We start from the raw sequence: 22534 nt of genomic DNA on the forward strand, positions 1-22534 counted from the left end.
TAAAGTGTGGAGAATAGGATTATGGAAAAAACTCATTGAATATCAAATTAAAGGGAAATGTTTAAGGGTTGTTGTCAATATGTATAATGGCTGTAGATCAAGAATATTTTATAATAATGATTTTTCCGAATATTTCCCTTGTCAAAATGGTGTACGTCAGGGAGAAAACTTATCTCCGTTTCTTTTTGCATTATATCTTAATGATCTTGAAGATTTTTTATCACATGAAAATGTCATAGGACTAAAAAGCCTGTCTGAAGAAATTGAACAAAATTTAAATTGTTATCTAAGAATTATGATTATGTTGTATGCAGACGACACTGTGCTGATGTCCGAAACCGAAGATGATCTACAATATCAGCTTCATTGTTTTCAAATGTACTGTGAAAAATGGAAATTACAAGTGAATGTTGAGAAAACTAAAATTATTATTTTTGGTAAAGGTAGACAAACCTCAAATGTATCATTTCTATACAATGGTAACGAAATAGAAATCGTCAAGGAATTTAAATATTTAGGAGTTATATTTTCAAGAACAGGCTCTTTCTACAGTACTAGGAAATATGTAGTGACGAGGGCTACCAGAGCTATGTACGCAATAATTAAAAAGTCAAGAGAATTAAATCTTTCGATTGATTGTAAACTTGATATGTTTGACAAAATGGTTGTTCCAATTTTACTGTATGGTTCTGAATTGTGGGGTTTTGAAAATTTATGTATCATTGAAAAATTGCATCTTAAATTTTGTAAACTTGTACTTAGTCTTAAGACGTCCACACCAAATTTTATGATCTACGGTGAACTTGCTAGATATCCATTGTGTGTGAAAGTAAAAATTAGAATGTTGAATTTTTGGATAAGATTGTTGAAAGGTAAAGAATCAAAATTGTCATATATATTGTATAATTTTTTACATAGCCTAACACAAATCAACAATTATAATTTCAAATGGGTTGAATGTATACAGAATATTTTACATGAATGTGGTCTAAGCTATGTCTGGTTGACGCATAATGTAGAAAATGAAAAATGGATTTTAAATGTTGCTAAGCAAACTTTGATTGACCAATTTCAACAAAAATGGGTCTCTGATTGTAACGCATCTAGTAAAGGATTGATCTATAACTTGTTTACCAATAACACTTTTGTACCTAGAAATTACATAAACTCTGGTGCTTATATGAATAACATTACTACATTAGTTAGATTTAGAACAAGCAACCATAAACTGCCAATTGAGACAGGCAGATGGAACAATGTACCTAGAAATCAACGATTTTGTAATTTATGTAAAAATAACATTGGCGACGAATATCACTATATCATGATATGTCCAGAATTGAAAGAATATAGAAAAGCTTATTTACCATCAATGTATTTTAGACGACCAAATGCTTTCAAATTTTTTGAATTATTTTCATGTAATAAATTAGCTGATATTAATAACTTATGTAAATTTATCAATATTATTAATAAGAGAGTCAACTCTCCAGGTTGATGTGTACAGTATACACTCTTGCTTTTTGTTTAATATTGTATGTATTGACGAATGTATATTTTCTCTATGTTGTTTTATACAATATGAGAATAAATAAAATGAATGAATGAAATGAATGGAATTAAAAAAGAGGTTGCAAGCAATTAACACTTTTATTTTTTGTTCCCCTATCATCCTGTAAAACTCTTGGAACAAATTTTTCATGATGTATACAATAAAGATAAAATTTGACAATAACAGCCGGACTGTTATTGGTAAATGCAGCTTAATTCTAACTACATAATTCGTCTACTGCATTACTGTATTATAATGTATATCCTTATATATTATTATAGCTCTATAATTCACAAATAATATACGTAATATGTTATTATTTAAATACATGATTACAGTTATATAAGTATAGCGTCCTATATAATTCTAAAAATTTATAATACATGACCTATTATACAAGAAGAGGGTATATATTGAATTTATTCAATAAAATATGTTTAAATTTAAAAATTGTACCTAAAAAGTAACAAATAAATAAAAATTAATACTGATAAAGAAGTAAGTCAAAATGTCCTTCCTGGGCTCATAACAATTAAGAAGTAAGTCAATGTCCTCCCAGGGCTTCCGTAGAATTGCCATTTTGACAAAATTAACGTCATTTTCATGAAGACCAACACATTTCATCAAACTTGGCACAACCTAATTATGATAAATATGTCTGCTAGACCAATTTGTGATTTTGTATTGTTATTTTTTTCCATTAAAGAGACTGTTAGACGAAAAATAATGATATTAGGCTGTCCACCATTTTCAACTATTTATCGCGATCAACATATTTTGTTGGACTCAGCACACCTTAGTTATGATAAAATGCTATGCTGAACCAATTAATAATCGTTTGTTACCTTATTTTTTAAAACTTAACAGAATAATAGAATTTGCCTGTCGACCATTTTGACCGCCATTTTGACCTAGTTAGCGCCATTTTTGTCATAGCAAGTATATTTATATTTTTCAGACTAAGCACGCCTTAATTAAATTAAATATGCAAAAATAACTTTCCTGGACTGAATTATTAATTGTTATGCGTTTTCCCTACTTTAATTTTTTTAGGAAAAAAATTATAAAATCTAGGTATCTGCCATTTTAAATCGCAGCGTTGACTCATTTTTATCAAGTCATGAATTTAGATTATTCTTATCTAACAACTGCATAAAAGATGCACATAAACTGCACTTTAAAAGCAACAAATAGAAACATGTTCAGTCTTGCTGTTAAGTGTATCTGATATCAATATTTGATTGCCCAGAACCAGAAGAAAAATGTCATGAAAACCCCGGTGAAAAGTGTGTGTACCCATAAAATGGATTTAACAGTAAACTGACTGCACCTTTCTTTCGGAATGTGTCGTTGTTTCAAGTGATTAATGTAAACCTTCCCAGTCCCCCAATATACATTTATAGGGATGATCGAATTGATCGAGCACCCAGACTTGTGGCCACAAACCCGGAAGATGAAATTTATATAGAAAAGGTGTCTGGACAAGTTGTGTTTATTTAACGGGTACAGACGATTCTGATATCCCGAAACTAATCTACTTGGAGAAAGTTTTACAGTTTTACTCGTGTATCACAAAATCTTGACGTTAGAAATTTCTCTTAAACTGGTTTGGCAAATTTAGACATTTGTAAAACAAAATATTGCTGTAATATTTTTTCGAAACAATTTTGCAAACAACCCACTGTAAAATGACAAAAAGTAACTTGGAAATTACTTCTTTTTGAGAATTGATTTTTATCACCTCTTCTATGCAGTTACTCTGGCAAAAATTCGATGTAATGTATTCAGATACATTGTTTTTCAAGGCAACTTAATTATGAATCCCTTAACAATTGTCAGATTTAAAATGGTACTAACAATTTAAATAGATATTTTTGTATTCGTATGTAATCCTACGCCAGAGTTTAGTAAGACTGGTTCATTGTCATTGATTACCAAAGCGCCATTTCTACAGTGCTAGCGTTTGGAATAAAGGGCAGACTATCCAACTTAAGGTAGAATCAGTACTGGCGTATTCTAGACTTTATTATTTGATTTTCAAAATATTGCTTGAATACAATTTTTCAGAAATATTTCGGTTACTGAAACATAATGCATCGTTAAGTTTGATGACTTTACTTCTATCTTTGAATATTGCAGAACAGGGTTCATATGGGGGTTTCCTTCAATAGCTCGGAATTCTTCTATAATTATTCAAATACAACTAAGAAACTACTTGCTATGCAAAATTATATACTGTTAATTTAATCAATTGTATCAAAATAAAATCAACTTCAGTACTTTGATTATAAGATGTATATAATCTTGATAGTGCAATCCACCAGATTACAGGTATAAAATACAAGAGTTAAAAGATATGTTCATAGTAATTTATTTACTATAAAGAAAGCAAAGTAGGAACATATTTTTCAAACCATAAGAGAGTAACCCAGGAAAGGTTTAGAAACTCTCAATGTTCCAGAAGAAAAACAGTAATACTGTACCTATTTAAAAAACAGTGAAATGGCACTAGGTGTGTTGTTAGTAATGGCAGATATTGGTTGTCTCACAAGGCAGTGTAAGCTACAGGGAAACACATTCAATGTAAACGATATATATATATATATATATATATATATATATATATATATATATATATATATATATATATATATATATATATATATATATATGGTAAAGCTAATCTCAAGCCATAATTATATAAATGTTGCTGATCTTAAATTTCATTAGTGCAAAGTTTTGATTTTGGCACAGCCACATAAACAGACTGGCATAAAATATTGATTGCTCTTGTTACATTTATTTTGACCAAAAAATTTGAACTAAATGTAGTTATGACTGAATTGGAGTTGCTTTAGACAATAAGAGTAAACTGCTGTAGTTAAAAAACAGAAACTGACGACTAAAGTTAAATATAGCAATGTCTCAAACAAAAATCTAGGTGGTGAAAGAAATGACAAATTGCTGGAGAGTGGAATTAAATCATTTAAGATGAGCCACATGATATTGTGATGTGCATTTATTTTAATATTCAACACTGCAATGACATTACACATTTCTGGAGTCTTTAAAAAATAAAAATATTTGCAAAATGCAAAACAAAAGTACAGTAAATCAACAGAGTGTATATCATATTATCTACAGCACACATAAAAAAGTTCATCTATTAAAGCAACAGTCTAAAACCTATTCTACCAAGGATTTGTTCATGAATGTGCATAATCGTTGCAAGGCCAGATGACAAGAGTCTTTGTTATAGTTAGGTCCGGTGGCGTTAGTGAAGGCATGGGCTGCCCCATCATAAATATTCATCTCGTAATCCACATTTCCCGCCTTCAACTTCTCTTCCAGCTTTTCCGCGTCTTTCAGAGATGAGAACCCCACCAAATGATCCAGGGCTGCGAAGTGACACTGTACTGGACACTTGATAGTGGAAACATCACACAGTTTCTCATCTGGAATTCCATAGAACGGGGCAATGGCATCTACAACACCCTGTAATAAGGCCCCCGCTGCCAAGGAGAGGGCTCCGCCCATACAGAACCCGGTCACGCCCACCTACAGAAAAAAAATAATATAGAGGAATAATTGTAGCAAACAAACACAAATACTTGCCTAGGACCAATTTTAGCTGAAGCAAGTATCTACTCTCACTACCAAATAAGTTTGAATGTTAAATTGAGATGTTTCATAACATTGCTCTCGCTCTCACTCACCATCTTTGTTTTATTGCAATGACAAGAAAGGGTTTTTAGCAAGAATTTGTCTAGAGCCAGTATATATTTTAGGTTCTTAGCTCCATTCAAAAGCTACTATTACTAAACTTTCAGAATAGAAGTGGCTAATCTCTATGGGGCTGTTAAAATTCAAATACCAAACACAATCAAAACTTGAGGTTTCCCACCTTAAAACTTCAGTTATCATGAAATTGTCCTTTTTTGCATTTTAGTTTCATTTGTAATCATTACAGTTATCTCCTTACATGAACTGTCAAATTAATGCATACATAAAATGTAAAACTTGAGCTAAAGTCCCTAACTCCCTACCTTTTTACAGCCCATGGACTTTAGGTGGAGGATAGAGGCCCGAATGTCTTTGACTGCCCCTTGCCAGTCGAGGTTGCTCATCAGATGACCAGCCTCTTCGTTGTCCGTTGCTATCTTTCCTCTGTACAGGTCGGGAACGATCGAAACAAATTTTCCCATTTTGCTGATATTGTGTGCCTCTTCTTTGATTTGCTTGTTCATTCCCCACCATTCTTGGATAACCACCAGTCCCTTGTCACTCTCGGCCAGTAACTCATTAAAGACAATGCATGGCAAATCCCCTTTGGGATTTTCTGATTTTATTGTTACTTTTTTACCACTCATGGTTGTAAATTCCTGAAAAAAAAATGAAACTTCAATTATTTTATTCAAAATAAATGAATATATATATATATATATATATATATATATATATATATATATATATATATATATATATATATATGAATGAATATCAAAATAAATGAATATATATATATATATAGCACCACGTTGGAAAATATCGCCCTCCAGTTGTTATAAATTGATTTATTTAAACAAATTGTTGTTATTCACCTTATTATAATGTGAAGTAACAAATATGATGGGGAACGGTATTTTCGGCTGTATATAAAGCTGTATTCACTGAAATTTTGGGTATAAATGTCATTGCGTATAAAAATATATACATGAAGGCAACATACATTTCTTTGATTGCCAACACTGAACATATCCGAGGTTTTGTTATGATTATATTTTCTTTATTTCGTATAACTATACATCTCCTTCTTTGAATTGTGTTGTTTCATATCTAATATGTACAGTGTACCAGTATACACTATGTTAGCTGCAGGTCTGTAGCTCCCGGTCTGAAAAAAAATCAGATGGACAACCTGTGAATTTTTTCAGACCGGGAGCTACAGACCTGCAGCTAACACTACGGTATGTATACAGACCTTTTAAAGAATTCGATTAAATTAGAAAAGAAGAATTACAACAATATATTATAACACATCTTTTTATTGAAAGAGAAATCGATAAGTTGAATTTTAACATTATGCATTCTGACATTAAAATTTTATTCATCCACATATTTCTGTAATTAATGTAAATTGAAAGTTAATGTAAGATGAAAATTAAGGAAAAATGTATGACATGTATACATGTATTGGTCACTTAAAAACGGTTATCATTTAATTTTTTCGTTATTTTTGAAAAGTACCAAAGCAGACAAACTTGAATTTTGGGAATTAAAATTCAAATTGTTGAGTTTTTTCCACTGTCGGGTATCCGCACCGGTAGTGACATGTTTGGATAACGTGAAAATGGCGTATCCATTGCAAAAACAATGAGTGTTAATAATATATCCTTTTTTCTATAGACAACGAGGTAAATATTAATAAAAATATCGTAATAGTCATTAGTATTTTTCTGAAGGTTTTGCAGTTGAAAAAAGTGTGCGTTATTTTTGTTCATCGTTAATGAAAACGAATTATTTGCAGGAATATCAATCGTTAACGTGTCATTTTAACGCTAAAACCAAGAACTATTTCTAGATTAAGTAGATAATATAACACATACTAAAAACCTGAAGGAGCTAAAATTAATTTAAACATTACATTAACCAAATAAAATCAAACCAATGTCTTTTTAAAACATTAATATGTATAAAAATAGCAATAACTTCATGCACCTGCTAAAGAAGTAGTACGGTTTGGATAATTAAATTATTACGGTTTGAATGCTAAAATATAAATTGTGCAAATGGTACGGTTTGAATAATTTAAACTCATTTTAAAGTTATAGCATTTTTGATATTTTAGACATAAATAGAGCAGTTTGTATTTTATCGGTGTGCAATCGAAGAGACATCTTTTTTAAAAAATCGTGGACCATTCAATTACACAACATACAAAAGATGTATTTAAAGTCAGGTGAAAAGAACTTAATATACAGATGGTAAATTTTTCTTTCCTGTCCGACATTTTTATAAACGTGATGAAAGCAAAATACTTCCACATGTTCGAAGGGGATTAAGTTCATTTCTTTAGACAAGCATGTTTTTTCCTCTGATAAAATGGTATATTTAGTATATAATTGATCAGAAATTAATTATTTAACGAATAAGGAATCATTCTTTGATCGAGTATCATGAGTTGATTATTTTGGTCGGGGCGAGGTCAAATCCAATAAAGCTCGAAACGAAATTATCACCTCAGAATATCCAAAGAATGATTCCTTATTACTTATATTAATTTAATTCACAGTAAATGTGCGATTAAATATTTGAACATAAATAAGTAAACGTTATTTGAATTTATTAGACTGAATATGAACAAATTGATACGTAGTCTTATCACATGAAAAAGCACTGAAAAATGTAAATATAGTTATATCAAGTCTTTTTTTTTTTACTAACATCTCAAACGAATACTTTCTTTAGTTTCAAATTATATAGAAAATATGATTTAAAACTTGAGGAACACGATAAAATGTAAAAAGAAAAAAAAAGGAAAAAAAAGTTTTTCACCATTAACCTGAAAAGCAATACATCATATAAACACCTTAACAGGCAACTATCTACTACTTTTATAGCAAGCAACTCTATGATGTGTTATTTTAGAAATTCTGGAATGATATGAGTTGAACGTATTGTATTCAATACAAAGCCTGTACATCGCTAAACGAAGAAAATTCTACGATTATTTCACTCCCAGTGATATAATACAAAGTACCATAGATGTCTGCCAAGTCATATATTTAAGTATATAATGATAAAAATTTCATAGTTAAAAATATGCCAAAGCGCAGTTGTCAGGCTGTTGCAAAACTAAAAAGTTGTTTGGGAACGTTTCAATTTTTGATTAAAAAAATAAACAAGTATGATGTTTGGTAAGTTAAATACTCTGTATCAAAAGTGATTTTTTTTCATTTTCGTGAAACCCATACCAGGAAACCAATAGAAATATCCACGTTATCACGGTTTGTTCTGTGCAGTGTATCTATATATTATATTGTTTCAATTTTAAAAGAGAAAAAAAATATTTCCATCATTAGATGATTTTACAGACTTTAAACTTTTTAAAGTTGGTATAATTCTGTATTTGACTGACCTCTTTTGGTTTTTTCATGTTTTCACGTTAAAAGCCGATAACGTTATAGAATCATAACTTAATTGAAACTGTCGTAAACACATGTTTTTGTGTCGCTTAAAAATTTTGGTAAGGCTGAATCTTTTGAAATTAATATCGATGGAATGATTATACAATAGACTTAACATATCTGTAAAGCACTCTGTATGCAATTTTTTTAAGCCAATTGCAATTTATTTGGAGCTTGTGTAAAATTAAAATTCAAATTACGGTATATTAAGTTTTGTTGACTTAAAGCTGCTTGGCCCAATTTTTTTGTTATTTCAGAATTAAATTTTTTCTATAGAAACCGTTTATCTTAGAAAGTTATTGACTTTCTCCTATTTACACCAGCAGAATCAGTCTCCTTTCAACGTTAGAAATATTCAAAGTAAATAAAAATAATTTCTTTTTGAGCAAACGAAAAAACAAACCAAAATGCATCACGGGAATGTTTAGAAATATAATTTATTTCGGTTGAACTCGGTGAATAAGAATAAAATTATTTTCTTTTGTGGAAACGCCAAAAGGAGATAGGGACGGGGCTTACGGTTTTGTAGGTAAGTCGTGTTCGATATGTATTCATTCTGGCGTTCAAACTTTGCACGGGAAAGTTGCTCTAAGTGACAGTAGACTTCGGCATGGAGGAGCCCTCAATATCAAACTTACTTGCAGAGATTTTGTTAGAGATGAGTATTTTTTATTTGACAATTATGAATTTAAAAGTCAAAGTCTTACTGATTGCAGTATTAAAGATAGATTAAAATCTAATGTACAATTTTTGGGAAAAAATTGGTGCTCATGATAGTATTTAGATATCATCAAACATGGTTATAAAATTCCTTTTTATAGTATGCCTTGTAGGAATTTTCAGAAAAATAATAATTCTTCTTTGATGCATAGGGATTTGTTGATACTGCAATTTCAGAATTGTTGAATCAAGGACTTATTGAACAATGCAATACTGCTCCTTATGTTGTAAATCCTTTGATAGTCTCTATTCAGTCTAATAACAAAAAGAGACTTATTTTGGATTTAAGATGTGTAAATTAACATGTACTTAGACAAAGTGTAAAATATGAGATATTAGAACGGCGCTAGTATATCTTAAATTAAATTCGTTTATGTTCAGTTTTGATTTACATTTTGCTTATCATCATATTGAAATGTTTTATCCACATACATAATTTTTGGGCTTTTCGTGAATTAGAGATGTCAAAGAGTGTTCGGAAAGATATACGGTTGATTGGTTTTGTTATTAACGAACGTAAATCTGTGTGGTCACCAGTGCAGGACTTAGTGTGGTTAGGCTTTTGTATTGATACAGTGAGTCCCGGAAAAGAGATTAAAGAAAGTTCTGGATACTGGTTCAGAAATTATGTCCGAATTTCTCAAATTAAGAAAAGTGTTTGTTAGAAAAGTTGCTAGTTTTGTAGGGCAGATAATTTGAATGTCTACAGTTTTGGGTTCCGTTAGTCATGACCAGGTGTTTGAGTATTGACATATTAAGTTTAAGGTCATGGAATGATTATGTAGTTTTGTCACATGACAGTTGAGGGCAAATTCAGTTTTGGTTAGATAACATTTATGCTATCAATATCAGGCAGTTGATATTTCAACCATCATGTGCTAAGTTTGTACATGTATTTTCTATTGCTACTGGATATCTTTTGGTGGTTATGTTGTTAATTCTATGCATGGAATTTCTCATGGAATGTGGAGTCCAGAGGATATGGAGAAAAGTTCAACTTGGAGAGAGTTGGTTGCGGTTCAGAGAGTTTTGATTTCCTTAAATCACGAAGTTGAAGAGAAACGGGTCAAATGCTTTACTGATAATAAGAACATTGTCAGTATCATTTTCAAGGGTAGCATGAAAGATGATCTGCAAAATATTTCTTTGAATATTTACAGGCATTGTTTAGTTAATGGTATTCATTTGGAGATGGAGTGCATTCCTAGGTCTCTTAATGAAAAGGCAGATTTCATTAGTCAATTTAGAGATTCTGATGATTGGGGTGTGTCGTTCTAAATTTTCAATAATATAAGTGAATTATGGGGACCATTTGAGACTGATTGATTTGCTTGTGATAGTAATCACAAATTAGATAAGTTTTATTCAAGATACTGGAATATGAAATGTTTATGAATTGATGCTTTTACAGAGACTTGGGCAAATGAAAGGGGTGGTTTTATCCACCTATTTATTTAGTGTGTAGAGTGTTGGCTAAAATTTCAGAAGATAAAGTATGTGGTGCTTTAGTTGTACTAAAGTGGGTATCGGCAAGTTTTTGGCCATTGTTGTGTCAAGATGGTACACATTTTGATCAATTTGTTAAGGGTGTTGTTTATCTACCAACACATAAAGAATTTTATACGTGTGGTAAAAGCTATGATTTAATGTTTGGGAACGTTGATTTAAGATTTTCAATTTTATGTTTCAAAATTTAATTTATCTAAAATTACGTGCTTATTGTGTGTGTATTTTTCCAGGCATATGAAAATGGTGTAGTCATTCTTCCGGAATCTGTAAAAGAGAATACAGAGAGAATTCCAGAACTATTAACAGAGTGTCGAGCAAGTTCGACAACTAAAGGTTACTACCGAAGTTACATGAAGTGGGTGAAGTGGTTGGAGAAGAATGGCATTTACGATACAATGTCTACTAGGAAGCCCTTGGTGATTTGTGTTTTAGCAAGTTTAATTCAGGAAGTAGTTTCAATGAGTGTGTTATCTTCAGCTGTATATGAAAATCTGCAGGGCATATTCCGTTATTGGTATTTCATCTCCGACGGATTCGGAATTGGTGAAGAATGGTTATGAGGCAAGGAAAAGACGTTTGTCTGTACCGATAACGAAAAATAACCTATAAATTCTGATATGTTGCGGAAAATGCATTGTAAATTTTTGAAAAGTGAAAACATATATTACCAAAGAACAATATGTGCATGCTTGGTTGCATACTCTGGCTTTTTACGTTGTAGCGAGTTATTGAACATCAGATGTTCAGATGTTTGTTTTGAAAAAAAACCACCAAAAAACAAATAAGTTTGGCTTGCATAGGTTAAGAGCAGGTGGCGCAACAGTTTGTGCAAATTCTGGCGTGCCAGATAGATTGTTTCAGAAACATGGGAGATGGAGATCGGAGTACGAGAACGATGGTTACATCAGAGATATTCTGGATTCTAGATTACTTGTTTCACTTAGATTAGGCTAACATGTATAAGTATAATGTTTTCGTAATTATCCTTTCTTTCGTTCTGTAATGCAAGAACGCAAATGCAAAAAATAAATATTGTATTTTGTTTTTGGTGTTTATTGCTCTTGTTAAGTGCAAGTACAAAAGATATATAATTTATTTCGGTTGAACTCGGTGAATTAGAGTAAGATTAATTTCTTTTGTGGAAACGCCAAAAAGAGATAGGAGCGGGGCTTGAGGTTTTGTAGGTAAGTCGTGTTCGATATGTATTCATTCTGGCGTTCAAACTTTGGACGTGAAAGTTCAAAGTATATGGTTGTGGTCAGGTTTGGGGTAATGCTAAATGTAATGGTAATGAATTGCAATGGATTACATATTTTCAAAGTAATGCTAGTAATTTAATATAATTCTAGTTATGTAATTTTAGCATTACAAGTAATGGAAATGTAATGCATTACTTTAAAAAAATCTAATGTAATACTGGCATTACATGGCATTACTTTGCTTTTCTATGCATTTGTAAAATCGTGATGAATTGAATAACTGAAACTGTATTTGATTAAAAATTGTTTTTAAAGAAAAATAATTCTTGAGATAAAAATATTTTAGTTGTATAATTAAGCATGTTAAAAAAATCCATTCTTAGATTGTCAATATAACTGGCTATATTAACATAATTTCATAACATTTTAAGAGTGCTGTTATGAAGAATTTCAAATCATTTGAAAAATGTACTTCAATTAGTTGTACATTCAATGAATTCTTTCCTGTGAAGAACGTGTCAACAGTACACAGTGTTGTTCTAAGTATCAAAACATTCTATTGTTTAAACACATGCTCAACACACACTCTCTCTCTCTCTCTCTCTCTCTCTCTCTCTCTCTCTCTCTCTCTCTCTCTCTCTCTCTCTCTCTAATGTATACATGTATTAAGTACAATAGTTTGGACGGACAGAAAATACAAGATTCATGTATTTTTTCTGTTATTTCCTGAACACTTAAATACATGTATCTTTCACATCCGACAGAATGCAGTTAAAAGATGAAACCTCTGAAACTTTGATCATAAAGTGCAACAGCACATTAAGTCATTAAATTTGAACCCGATAGTGAACATGAACCTGTAACGTTAAATATGTTTAAACATGTTTTTATTTATGAAACATTTACAAAATATCTTTATTTAGCTTTTAAATTACTCTTTTAAATTTTATTGACTTTTCACAAAGTAAGGGTAATGGTAATGCATTACTTTTTTCATGTAATGGTAATGTAATGCATTACTTCAAGAAAATTTAGTAATGGTAATTTAATGCCCTAATTCATGAAGTAATGTTATACATTACTTTACAATGTAATTCGCCTCAAGCATGGTTGTGGTAATCAGTACTTGATAAGGTTCTTATTGAGTATACCGGTATTATAGTAATATGCTCTTGAGCATATATGAGTTTTCAGATATGGTTGATGTTGAATATTGCAGAATATTGATGTTGAATATTGCAGATTGTGTGGGAGTGACTTTCTGTAATGCAGGAACGCAAATGCAAAAAATAAATATTGTGTTTTGTTTTTGGTGTTTATTGCTCTTGTTAAGTGCAAGTACAAAAGAAAAGGAAACCGTTTGGTTTCGTCCCCCGAATAATTGGGGTAATTCAACCCGCATGCTATGCATCGATTGTAAAGTAAGCAAACTTCAGAAATATTATCGAACAAAACGTACACATGTTTATTTGTAATTTGTCTGACCTTTATTTGGAGCGATGTCAAAGTCGTAATACAACCATACCCGTCTCGTCGTCAGGGGTGAACAGAGGCGAAATAACGCGGTACCCTTTTATGTCGTTTGTTTTGTTAGCAAATTTTGTATGTTTTTTTTTCTTCATTCTTCATTCTTCTACGTGCAAAACTTTACAGGGGATAAAACAACACATTACCTATAAAACAACCGAAACATATGCTCGGCGGTCGTGCGAACAACCGATGAGAAAGTAGATACACAAAAGTCTTGCAAAAAGCAAATAAATGAGAGTAAAAAGAAAACAGTCTTGCGAATAGCTGACGAGAGTGAATACACGACGGTCGTGCGAATAGCTGCTGAGTGATTTACATGCACGACGGTCGTGCGTATAGACACTATCACTGTAATGCATATGTAAAACATATTTTGATGGATTGCATATCTGAACATTGTACACCTTAAAAAACCCCAGTTTCCGTTAAAACTGTCTTGTTCTTTTGTTTGTTGAAAAAGAAAACACGTTTGTTTAAAAGATAAGTACTATGTTTATTGTTTTCAATGCGTTAAATGTTCCTAATGAATTCTCATTAACCTCGTGAAACGTTTCACACAGTTCTTACACGCTTTCCTCGTAAGGATTTACATGCTTGGTGTCATATGCAATCAAGACTTCGCTGTATATAATGGTAACAATATTTTTTCATGCAAACATTTTGCTGATGAAAACACTGTCCTGTATCCGCACCGGTAGTAACGTGTTTGGATAAAGTGAAAATGGTGGCTCCGTTTGCTTCTTGATAAGTTTTCGTGTTATTTAAGGCTTACATTGTCTACTTTTACATTAAAAAGATCGTCAGATCTATCAACACGTAAAAGCATATTAAATCTTTAAAGTTCTACGAAGTTTATGTTAAAATTATGTAAATAAGCAGTTTATGTCGATTAATTGTGAACAACGGAACAGGTTTGGATGACCTTGTTTTTCGAAATAGGAACTGTTTGGATACGCATCTGATACGGTTTGGATGTGGTTAACATATGAGTTTAAACAGTTCTTTTAATTATCCCCTCGCGAAGGGGATATAGCATCGCTACTGTGCGATATAAATGCCCTTACTGAAAAGCATGCTTTCAATATGGATATCGTCATGCGATAGACATATGAAGTCATATTGTTTAAAAAAATAAACATGCACGTTAAAGACATATACATTTATGGTACATTGTGAACGGTAATGTAAGATATAATAATTTTGTTAACGAAACAGTTTCTGTCGAATATTTTCACAATGAACTGAATAACGCAATTCGATGAGCGAAGTACAAATAGTTACTTCAATTCATATGCGCCCGTCCCTGCTAAATGTATTAGAGAATATTTTCTTTGGTTTGGGGGCATTTTTTCACTAACAGATAACATTATTTACATTTGTACGTAAACATCGCCCCGTTTGTTCTCAAATAATTTTTAACTCGCGAGTACAAGTCTATTATGAACTTTCTTCGACATTTGTATCCAAGTGTTAGCATCATTTTGTCAACATGCATTAACAAATAGGCGGGCCTATATAAATGCGCCAGTTTGTAGCGACTCGCAATTGAAATACATACCGGTTAGAAAGTGTCATAACTTAACGCAATGCTACATCGGCCGTAGCGTATATACATTCTATGCTATATTTGCGATAGATAATGAAACATGAAGGCAAAAAATGTGCTTCATAGATGACTGTAGAATTCTGCTGAGCTACATAAAATATAGCTTCCCGAAAATATTGCCGGGATTTGCGAACCCTAGATCTATTGTCTAGTACATGCAAAGAATAAAATTAAAGAGAATGAGTGAATAAGGCGTGTAAAATGCCCATATGAGGAATGATTAGATACGGCAAAATCAAAATATCATTAAATCTGATACTTTTTAAAAAAAATAATTAAAAACAATGTATATTTAACGTAACATCGTTGTAATCTTTAAATATTTTAAATACTTGCAATATATTGATTTAAACTGGCGTATGAATGTCAAAACCTCCTAATAGTGTAATATTTATAACTTCAATGCATTTTCTTTCATAGAGTGGGTCTGAGCTCAATATTTTTTTCTACAGTCTAAATGTGGTTTAATGGATTTTAAACCGATTTTACTAAAAAAAATGTGGAGAGATGACCCACTACAGTTCAAAAATGTCATTTTGTAGCTCAATAATTGAACGTTTTAGAAATATAATACAAGTCCGTAAATTTGTGGTCATAGTCTCATATAGCATTTAAACAACTCACTTTGTTGTGAATGAAATGGCTCAGTGGTTAGAGCACCAGCCATAAGGAAACTTTATAGAACTTGGGTTTTTAGGTTGTGGGTTATATACCACCAAAACTTAAAGATTTATTATTTTTTTCTTATCTTTTTGAAATATTTCAAACTGAATATAGTTAGAAATTACCATTTTGTAAACTTGTATAATAACAAATCAAATATATTTAATTGAAAAAATGCTAAATTTGAAATTGTATTTTACGACTAAACCAAATGGGCAGTTGCACCATCTTATTCCCCCATCTTCTTTATATACACAGCTGTACGGTCAGAAAAACGTGCGTTCAACTTGAATTTTGTTTGTTTGGTGTTTTTAAAAAATTATTTTGTATAATTAATCAATATTTGTTGTAAGTTTACTAGAAAAGTTTAATGTAGCAAGTAATTTATGCGGGTTAAAGTGTACTGAGAAGCGATAAAATATAGCATGTTACTTTCCCGAATTCATTCAAATGCAATAGAACAAATGTTTACAACGTTGATTAATGAAACTGCCGCGACTGAATGTTGTATGATATTTTTAAAATTTTCATTCACTTTCGTTGTGAGCAAATGGAAATAATCCACTAAAGTCGAAGATAAAATATTGATTTACTCTTCTGTTTCATGATGACGTGCATTCCAAAAGCAATACCAATGTTATCAAACAGGTTCTTGTAAACCCATTCCGTTTTCTTTACACCTAAATGTATTAACTGACTATGAGGAAAAAATCAAATGTGATGGTCCACAAGACTGCAACTTTTTCCCCGTGAAGGGAATTGAGGGAAAATGCTGTCGAGAGGGACAATTAACATACTGTATGTATGCCCAAATAGTTAGTAAAAATAAGTATTTTATCTTGCCAAAGCTTTATTTGTTCTCGTTACTTGAGAAATCTACAATATATTTAAAGCACAATAGTCGAATCCACACTTTTCAAAAGTTGTTCCCCTTTGCGGGGTCAACCCAAAGGTCAAAAGGGAAAAAACCAAAATTCAATCAAATATTTGGGCGAACTGTGATAAAATCTCTTTGGATTTGATTTATTCATTCAATATGCGGTGACAACCCACAAATTTAATGAGTTATTCAAACGAGGTTTTAATGTCAACTGATATAGATGCAAACATATTGATACAAAATAAAGATACAAACTTCTATACGACAAAGACTACTGTGATAAATCTTTGGGTTTTCGCCCAAAAGATGACGACCAAGAGACAGCATTTGTAAAGTGTAGATTGAGATCACAGCTACGATTTCCACAGAATTATCCATGTAGGAAACTCACGACCAGTTGTGCGAGTAAACGTTAAGTATTAGTGCATGTATGCGATACTGGCCGCGGTTTTCGACAAAAATAATTATCATACATCACTCATTGTTACATGTAATATGCCACTTTCAAACGACGCCACCGTCTAACAGTACTTTCAGTACTTTGATTTTTCATTTGTCAGACTTGCACATATGATATTGACCCTGTATAGAACTTAAACAATTTTGTATTAAATTTGTGTATTACATGTAAGTATAAGTGTCGACACTTATCATTTTTATATGAGTTATAATAGGAAGGAAGGGGTATTTCTTTCTTAATGTATTATAATGCATCAAATACATTGTAGGTCATGACCTTAAGGTACTGTTCTGACCCCACGAAACAGGAAGATACAAAATATCTTCTAATGTCATTATGATGCATCAATTTAAATGGTGTAGAGTACATTAATGACCCCCAGGTGTTGTCTTTAACCCCCCCCCCCGCCTTTATGAAATAGGAAATGATGATACACTGCATATTTTGTTAACTTCTAAGATCTGAGATCCTCATCCCTAAACCTATAATTTATTCTTGCTCTTTGTGTCATTGCACGTAAAATTGTATATAGATTATGTCCCTTGGAGACACTCTAACATTCTAGAACTAGAAATAATAAAGTATTTTATCTTATTCATATGTAGTGTTTGATTCATGTGGGTAATTCCAAGCCTAATGATGACACTGCTTTGTTTAGGAGACTTTACAATTGCCCTAAATAGGCGAATATACATGCATATAACATTTTGTTTATAAATCTTAAAAATTGAATTAGCAATTTCCAAAATGTTAATGTGCATCAGGATAGAAAAAGCAATCAAGAAATGATTTAAAATTCGCTACTGTACACATGTAAGAATGTATTAAGAAGACTGAATCTTTAGAACCAGGTTAGATGGGGGGGGGGGTGAATGTGGAGTATAAACATTTATAATTTGAATCATTTATTGTCATTAATTTTAACTTGTCAATGAATACTACCGGTAGTTATTGATCCCAAGGTAGAAATATGACCTCTGATTATATCTCAATAGATCATTTGTCAATTATGCAAAGTGTAATGTAATTTTTTTTAAAGAATTTTTTACCCGTTTATAAAAGTTTTTAGACACCCAAATTATATTTTGATTTTAATAGATCATTCAACAATTAAGGGGGAGGGGGGGAGAACAGTTTATATTTGAGTTTGTTTGGGGGTGGGGGTTTCAAGTCATATATTTGAAAATTTTTAATGTAATTTAAAATAAGACTACAAAGCCATACTACAGTCATGAACATGAATAGTATATAACAAAACACAAACTAATACATGTATATATACATAGGAAGTATTACAAAACATAGATGATTGATCTATATCTGGGTTCTTAAATTGAAACATATTTCATGTACATATTATATTATTGTTTCTTTGTTCAAGGCATTTCAGATGGTATGTAGGTCATGATCCCAAGTGCTCTTCCTGAAATTATCAAATATCATAAAAACCATTGAGATCCCCACCTTAATCCAAAGATATTATTCCTCCTTAGGTCATGCAGGCGCATCAGATCATTATGGCATGTAAGTCATGACCCTAAGGGGTCATCCTGACCCCCTTATAATCAGAAATTGTCAATTATCTTTAAATTATTGATGTTTGATGATCCTATCTCTATTTAATATTTATCATTAAGTCTCCCGAATGAAATATGGAGACTTATTGTTTTTGTACGGTTCTTAATACATGTATTATTATTCTTCGTCTTCTTTTTCTTCTTTCCCGCTCTGAACTTGTTTCTCAGAGGTGGCTGAACAGAATTGTACAAAACTCTGGGATATATCATAGGCCTGCATATCTAGTTGAGCCCCCTGGTTTGATTTTTCTCATTTTGGGTTAGATAACCACTTTTCGGGGGGGGGGGGGGGGGGGGGAGTCTCAAAAGGGTGTGGGGGTCTAACATTGAACCTTGTAGGAAGAATGGTAGACTCTATTGTAAATGGTAACTTGAAAACGGACAAAGATAATAATATAGGGTTTTCATAAGCATATATTGACTGTTACTGGTAATATATAGGGTTTATAAGATCTGACCCCTGGGGTCATCCCCACCCCCCAGGAATTTGAAATTACCATATATTTCAGAAACTGTTATAATTATGACCCCTAAACCATTTATATACATGTTTCTGATGTCAAGGGGCATCAAATGTTATGTAGGTCATGGGCCCTGTAGGTGGTCCTGACCCCCTCAAACAGCAAGTCCCTTAATATCTTCAAAACAATTGAGATCCCCACCCTTAAACCATATATATTCTTGTTTCTTGTGTCAAGGGGCATCAAACGGTATGTAGGTCATGAGCCCTGGCGGTGGTCATGACCCCTCTCGAACAGGAAGTGCACGAATATCTATAAAAACGGTTGAGATCCCCACCCCTTAACCATATATATTCTTGATTCTTAAAGGGCATCAAAAGGTATGTAGGTAATGGGCCTTCGGGTTAAATTTAATTTTTCAAAACCGTAATGCACATCTATGGAACAGTTCCTATCATATCCCAAGATATGTGTCTATCCATTAAATCATAAAAGGAGCTCTAGGATCTATGTTTTTTTTTTTAAGTGATAAACGTCAATTTTCTACTTTTTGACCCCCTGGATGAATTTTAAATTTTTAAAACCTTACTGCACATCTATAGAACAGTCCCTATCATATCCCAAGATATGATGTGTCTATCCATTAAATCATAAGAGGAGCTCTTGGATCTATGATGTTTTTTAGTGATAAACGTCAATATTCTGCTACTATTTGACTCCCTGGATGAAATTTAAAATTTTAAAACCTTATTGCACATCTATAGGACATCCCCAATTATATTCCAAGAGATGACGTAACTACTCCGAAAGTTGTAAGAGTAGTTCTGGGAACCATACTTTTTTTTGAAAAAAAACGTCATATTTTTTGTTGTTCACTGATCCCCTTAATAAAAAAAAATTATGGAACCTGATCACACTTCAATTTGACACCCCCAATCATATTCTAAAAGATCATTTGGCTACTGCCAAAAAAATGACGTTTTTGAAACCATTTTTGTTTGGGTAAAAAACCGTCATTTTTCAGCCATTAAATGACCCCCAGGACAAAATTGAAAATTCCGAAACCTTATTGCGCATCTAGGATACCCTAAAACATATTCCAAGAGATGATTTGTCTACTGTTGAAAATGTAGGAGGAGTTCGAGGAAGAAGGTTTTTTGTAAAAAAACAAAAAAAAAAACACGTCATTTTTTACCAATTATTTGACCCCCAGGACTAACAGAGAACTTTTGAAACCTTTTTACAAAACAACATGATACCCAAAATCAAACTCCAAAAGTTCAGTTTGCTGGTTTATAAGATGTAAGAGCAGTTTGAGAAAGTAAAACGTGACAGACGGACGGACGGACGGACAGACGGACGGACGGACAGAACAGGGTAACAACAATATACCCGTACTTTCTTTAGAAAGTGCGGGTATAACGACATAAAAGGGTACCGCGTTATTTCGCCTCTGTTCACCCCTGACGTCGAGACGGGTATGGTTGTATTACGACTTTGACATCGCTCCAAATAAAGGTCGAAATGATCAGACAAATTACAAATAAACATGTGTACGTTTTGTTCGATAATATGTCTGAAGTTTGCTTTCTTTATAATCGATGCATAGCATGCGGGTTGAATAACCCCAATTATTCGGGGGACGAAACCAAACGGTTTCCTTTTCTAAACATTCCTGTGATGCATTTTGGTTTGTTTTTTCGTTTGCTCAAAAAGAAATTATTTTTATTTACTTTGAATATTTCTAACTTTGAAAGGAGACTGATTCTGCTGGTGTAAATAGGAGAAAGTCGATAACTTTCTAAGGTAAATGGTTTCGTTAGAAAAAAAATAAATACTGAAATAACAAAAAATTCGGACTAAGCAGCTTTAAGTCAACAAAACTTAATATACCGTAATTTGCATTTTAATTTTACACAAGCTCCAAAGAACTTGCAATTGGCTTATAAAAATTGCATACAGAGTGCTTTACAGATATGTTAAGTCTGTTGTATAATCATTCCATCGATTTTAATTTATTAACCTACTGAAGAGGTAAACCCTTAGTAGAGGCAGTCACTGTGTTAATGCCTTATGCAGGACGGACAGTGTACAACCTCTAACTAAAGGCGTACCCCTTCCCTAATACTACTAGAGTATCAGCGACGACTAAGCTAGGCTAACCTCCGAGAGGACAGCCTCTATAATAACCAACTAGTGGTCAAACACGATTGGTAAACCCACCTACCAAAACCGTACCTTAGTCTCGCAGTTTCTCTCTCGGTCTTTCTCTTTCAAGACTGCTAGGGAAAAGAACGCTGCGGCTGCGACGAGCTCATTTATACGACAATACAAACACAGCCGTCATGTGCCGTACGCATGATTTAACATTACATAACATAAAATCGCTACACTACCCACGCCTTCGATGACATGCGACCCGCATGTAAAGAAAATGGGAAAACTACCAAGTAATATTTATTTAGCATCAGTACTCAAACTACAAAGTTTCTTATCTTTGCAGAAACGCGTGACCATCCAATGAAATCAAATACTCAAAATTTGATCGACATGCAGGTTAAGACAGTAACCGATGCACTAGCCTCGGAGGTTTTGTGTGCTAATTGTACACAATCTAATAGTTTAAAAAAGTTGCATGCTTATTTCAATATCAAAGTGTCACTCATTGTTGATTTGGATTTTTTTCTATAAAAGTCTTATTTTGTTAACTGTATTTAAAACATATTTTGATGGATTGCATATCTGAACATTGTACACCTTAAAAAAACCCAGTTTCCGTTAAAACTGTCTTGTTCTTTTGTTTGTTGAAAAAGAAAACACGTTTGTTTAAAAGATAAGTACTATGTTTATTGTTTTCAATGCGTTAAATGTTCCTAATGAATTCTCATTAACCTCGTGAAACGTTTCACACAGTTCTTACACGCTTTCCTCGTAAGGATTTACATGCTTGGTGTCATATGCAATCAAGACTTCGCTGTATATAATGGTAACAATATTTTTTCATGCAAACATTTTGCTGATGAAAACACTGTCCTGTATCCGCACCGGTAGTAACGTGTTTGGATAAAGTGAAAATGGTGGCTCCGTTTGCTTCTTAATAAGTTTTCGTGTTATTTAAGGCTTACATTGTCTACTTTTACATTAAAAAGATCGTCAGATCTATCTGCACGTAAAAGCATATAAAATCTTT

General features: G+C 32.3%; 1 protein-coding gene across 3 annotated transcripts in view; it reads right to left on the reverse strand.

Annotated features, from left to right (window-relative positions):
• Positions 1 to 3907: 3907 nt before the first annotated feature.
• Positions 3908 to 22534, reverse strand: part of LOC136275866 (protein usf-like) — a 28583-nt gene continuing 9956 nt past the window's right edge. The window contains exons 1-3 of one of the 3 annotated variants that reach the window (XM_066085982.1): positions 21583 to 21714; positions 5599 to 5934; positions 3908 to 5110 (exon numbers count right to left, since the gene is read on the reverse strand). In XM_066085982.1, the coding sequence (XP_065942054.1) occupies positions 4739 to 5110; positions 5599 to 5922 (696 nt within the window). In that variant the 5' untranslated portion in view covers positions 5923 to 5934; positions 21583 to 21714 and the 3' untranslated portion in view covers positions 3908 to 4738. Of the gene's footprint in view, positions 5111 to 5598; positions 5935 to 21571; positions 21715 to 22534 lie in introns of those variants that run through there. The other 2 variants (XM_066085983.1, XM_066085984.1) reach the window with 2 other exon arrangements.

Source organism: Magallana gigas, chromosome 5, assembly GCF_963853765.1.
Source record: "Magallana gigas chromosome 5, xbMagGiga1.1, whole genome shotgun sequence".
NCBI classification, from domain to species: Eukaryota; Metazoa; Mollusca; class Bivalvia; order Ostreida; family Ostreidae; genus Magallana; species Magallana gigas.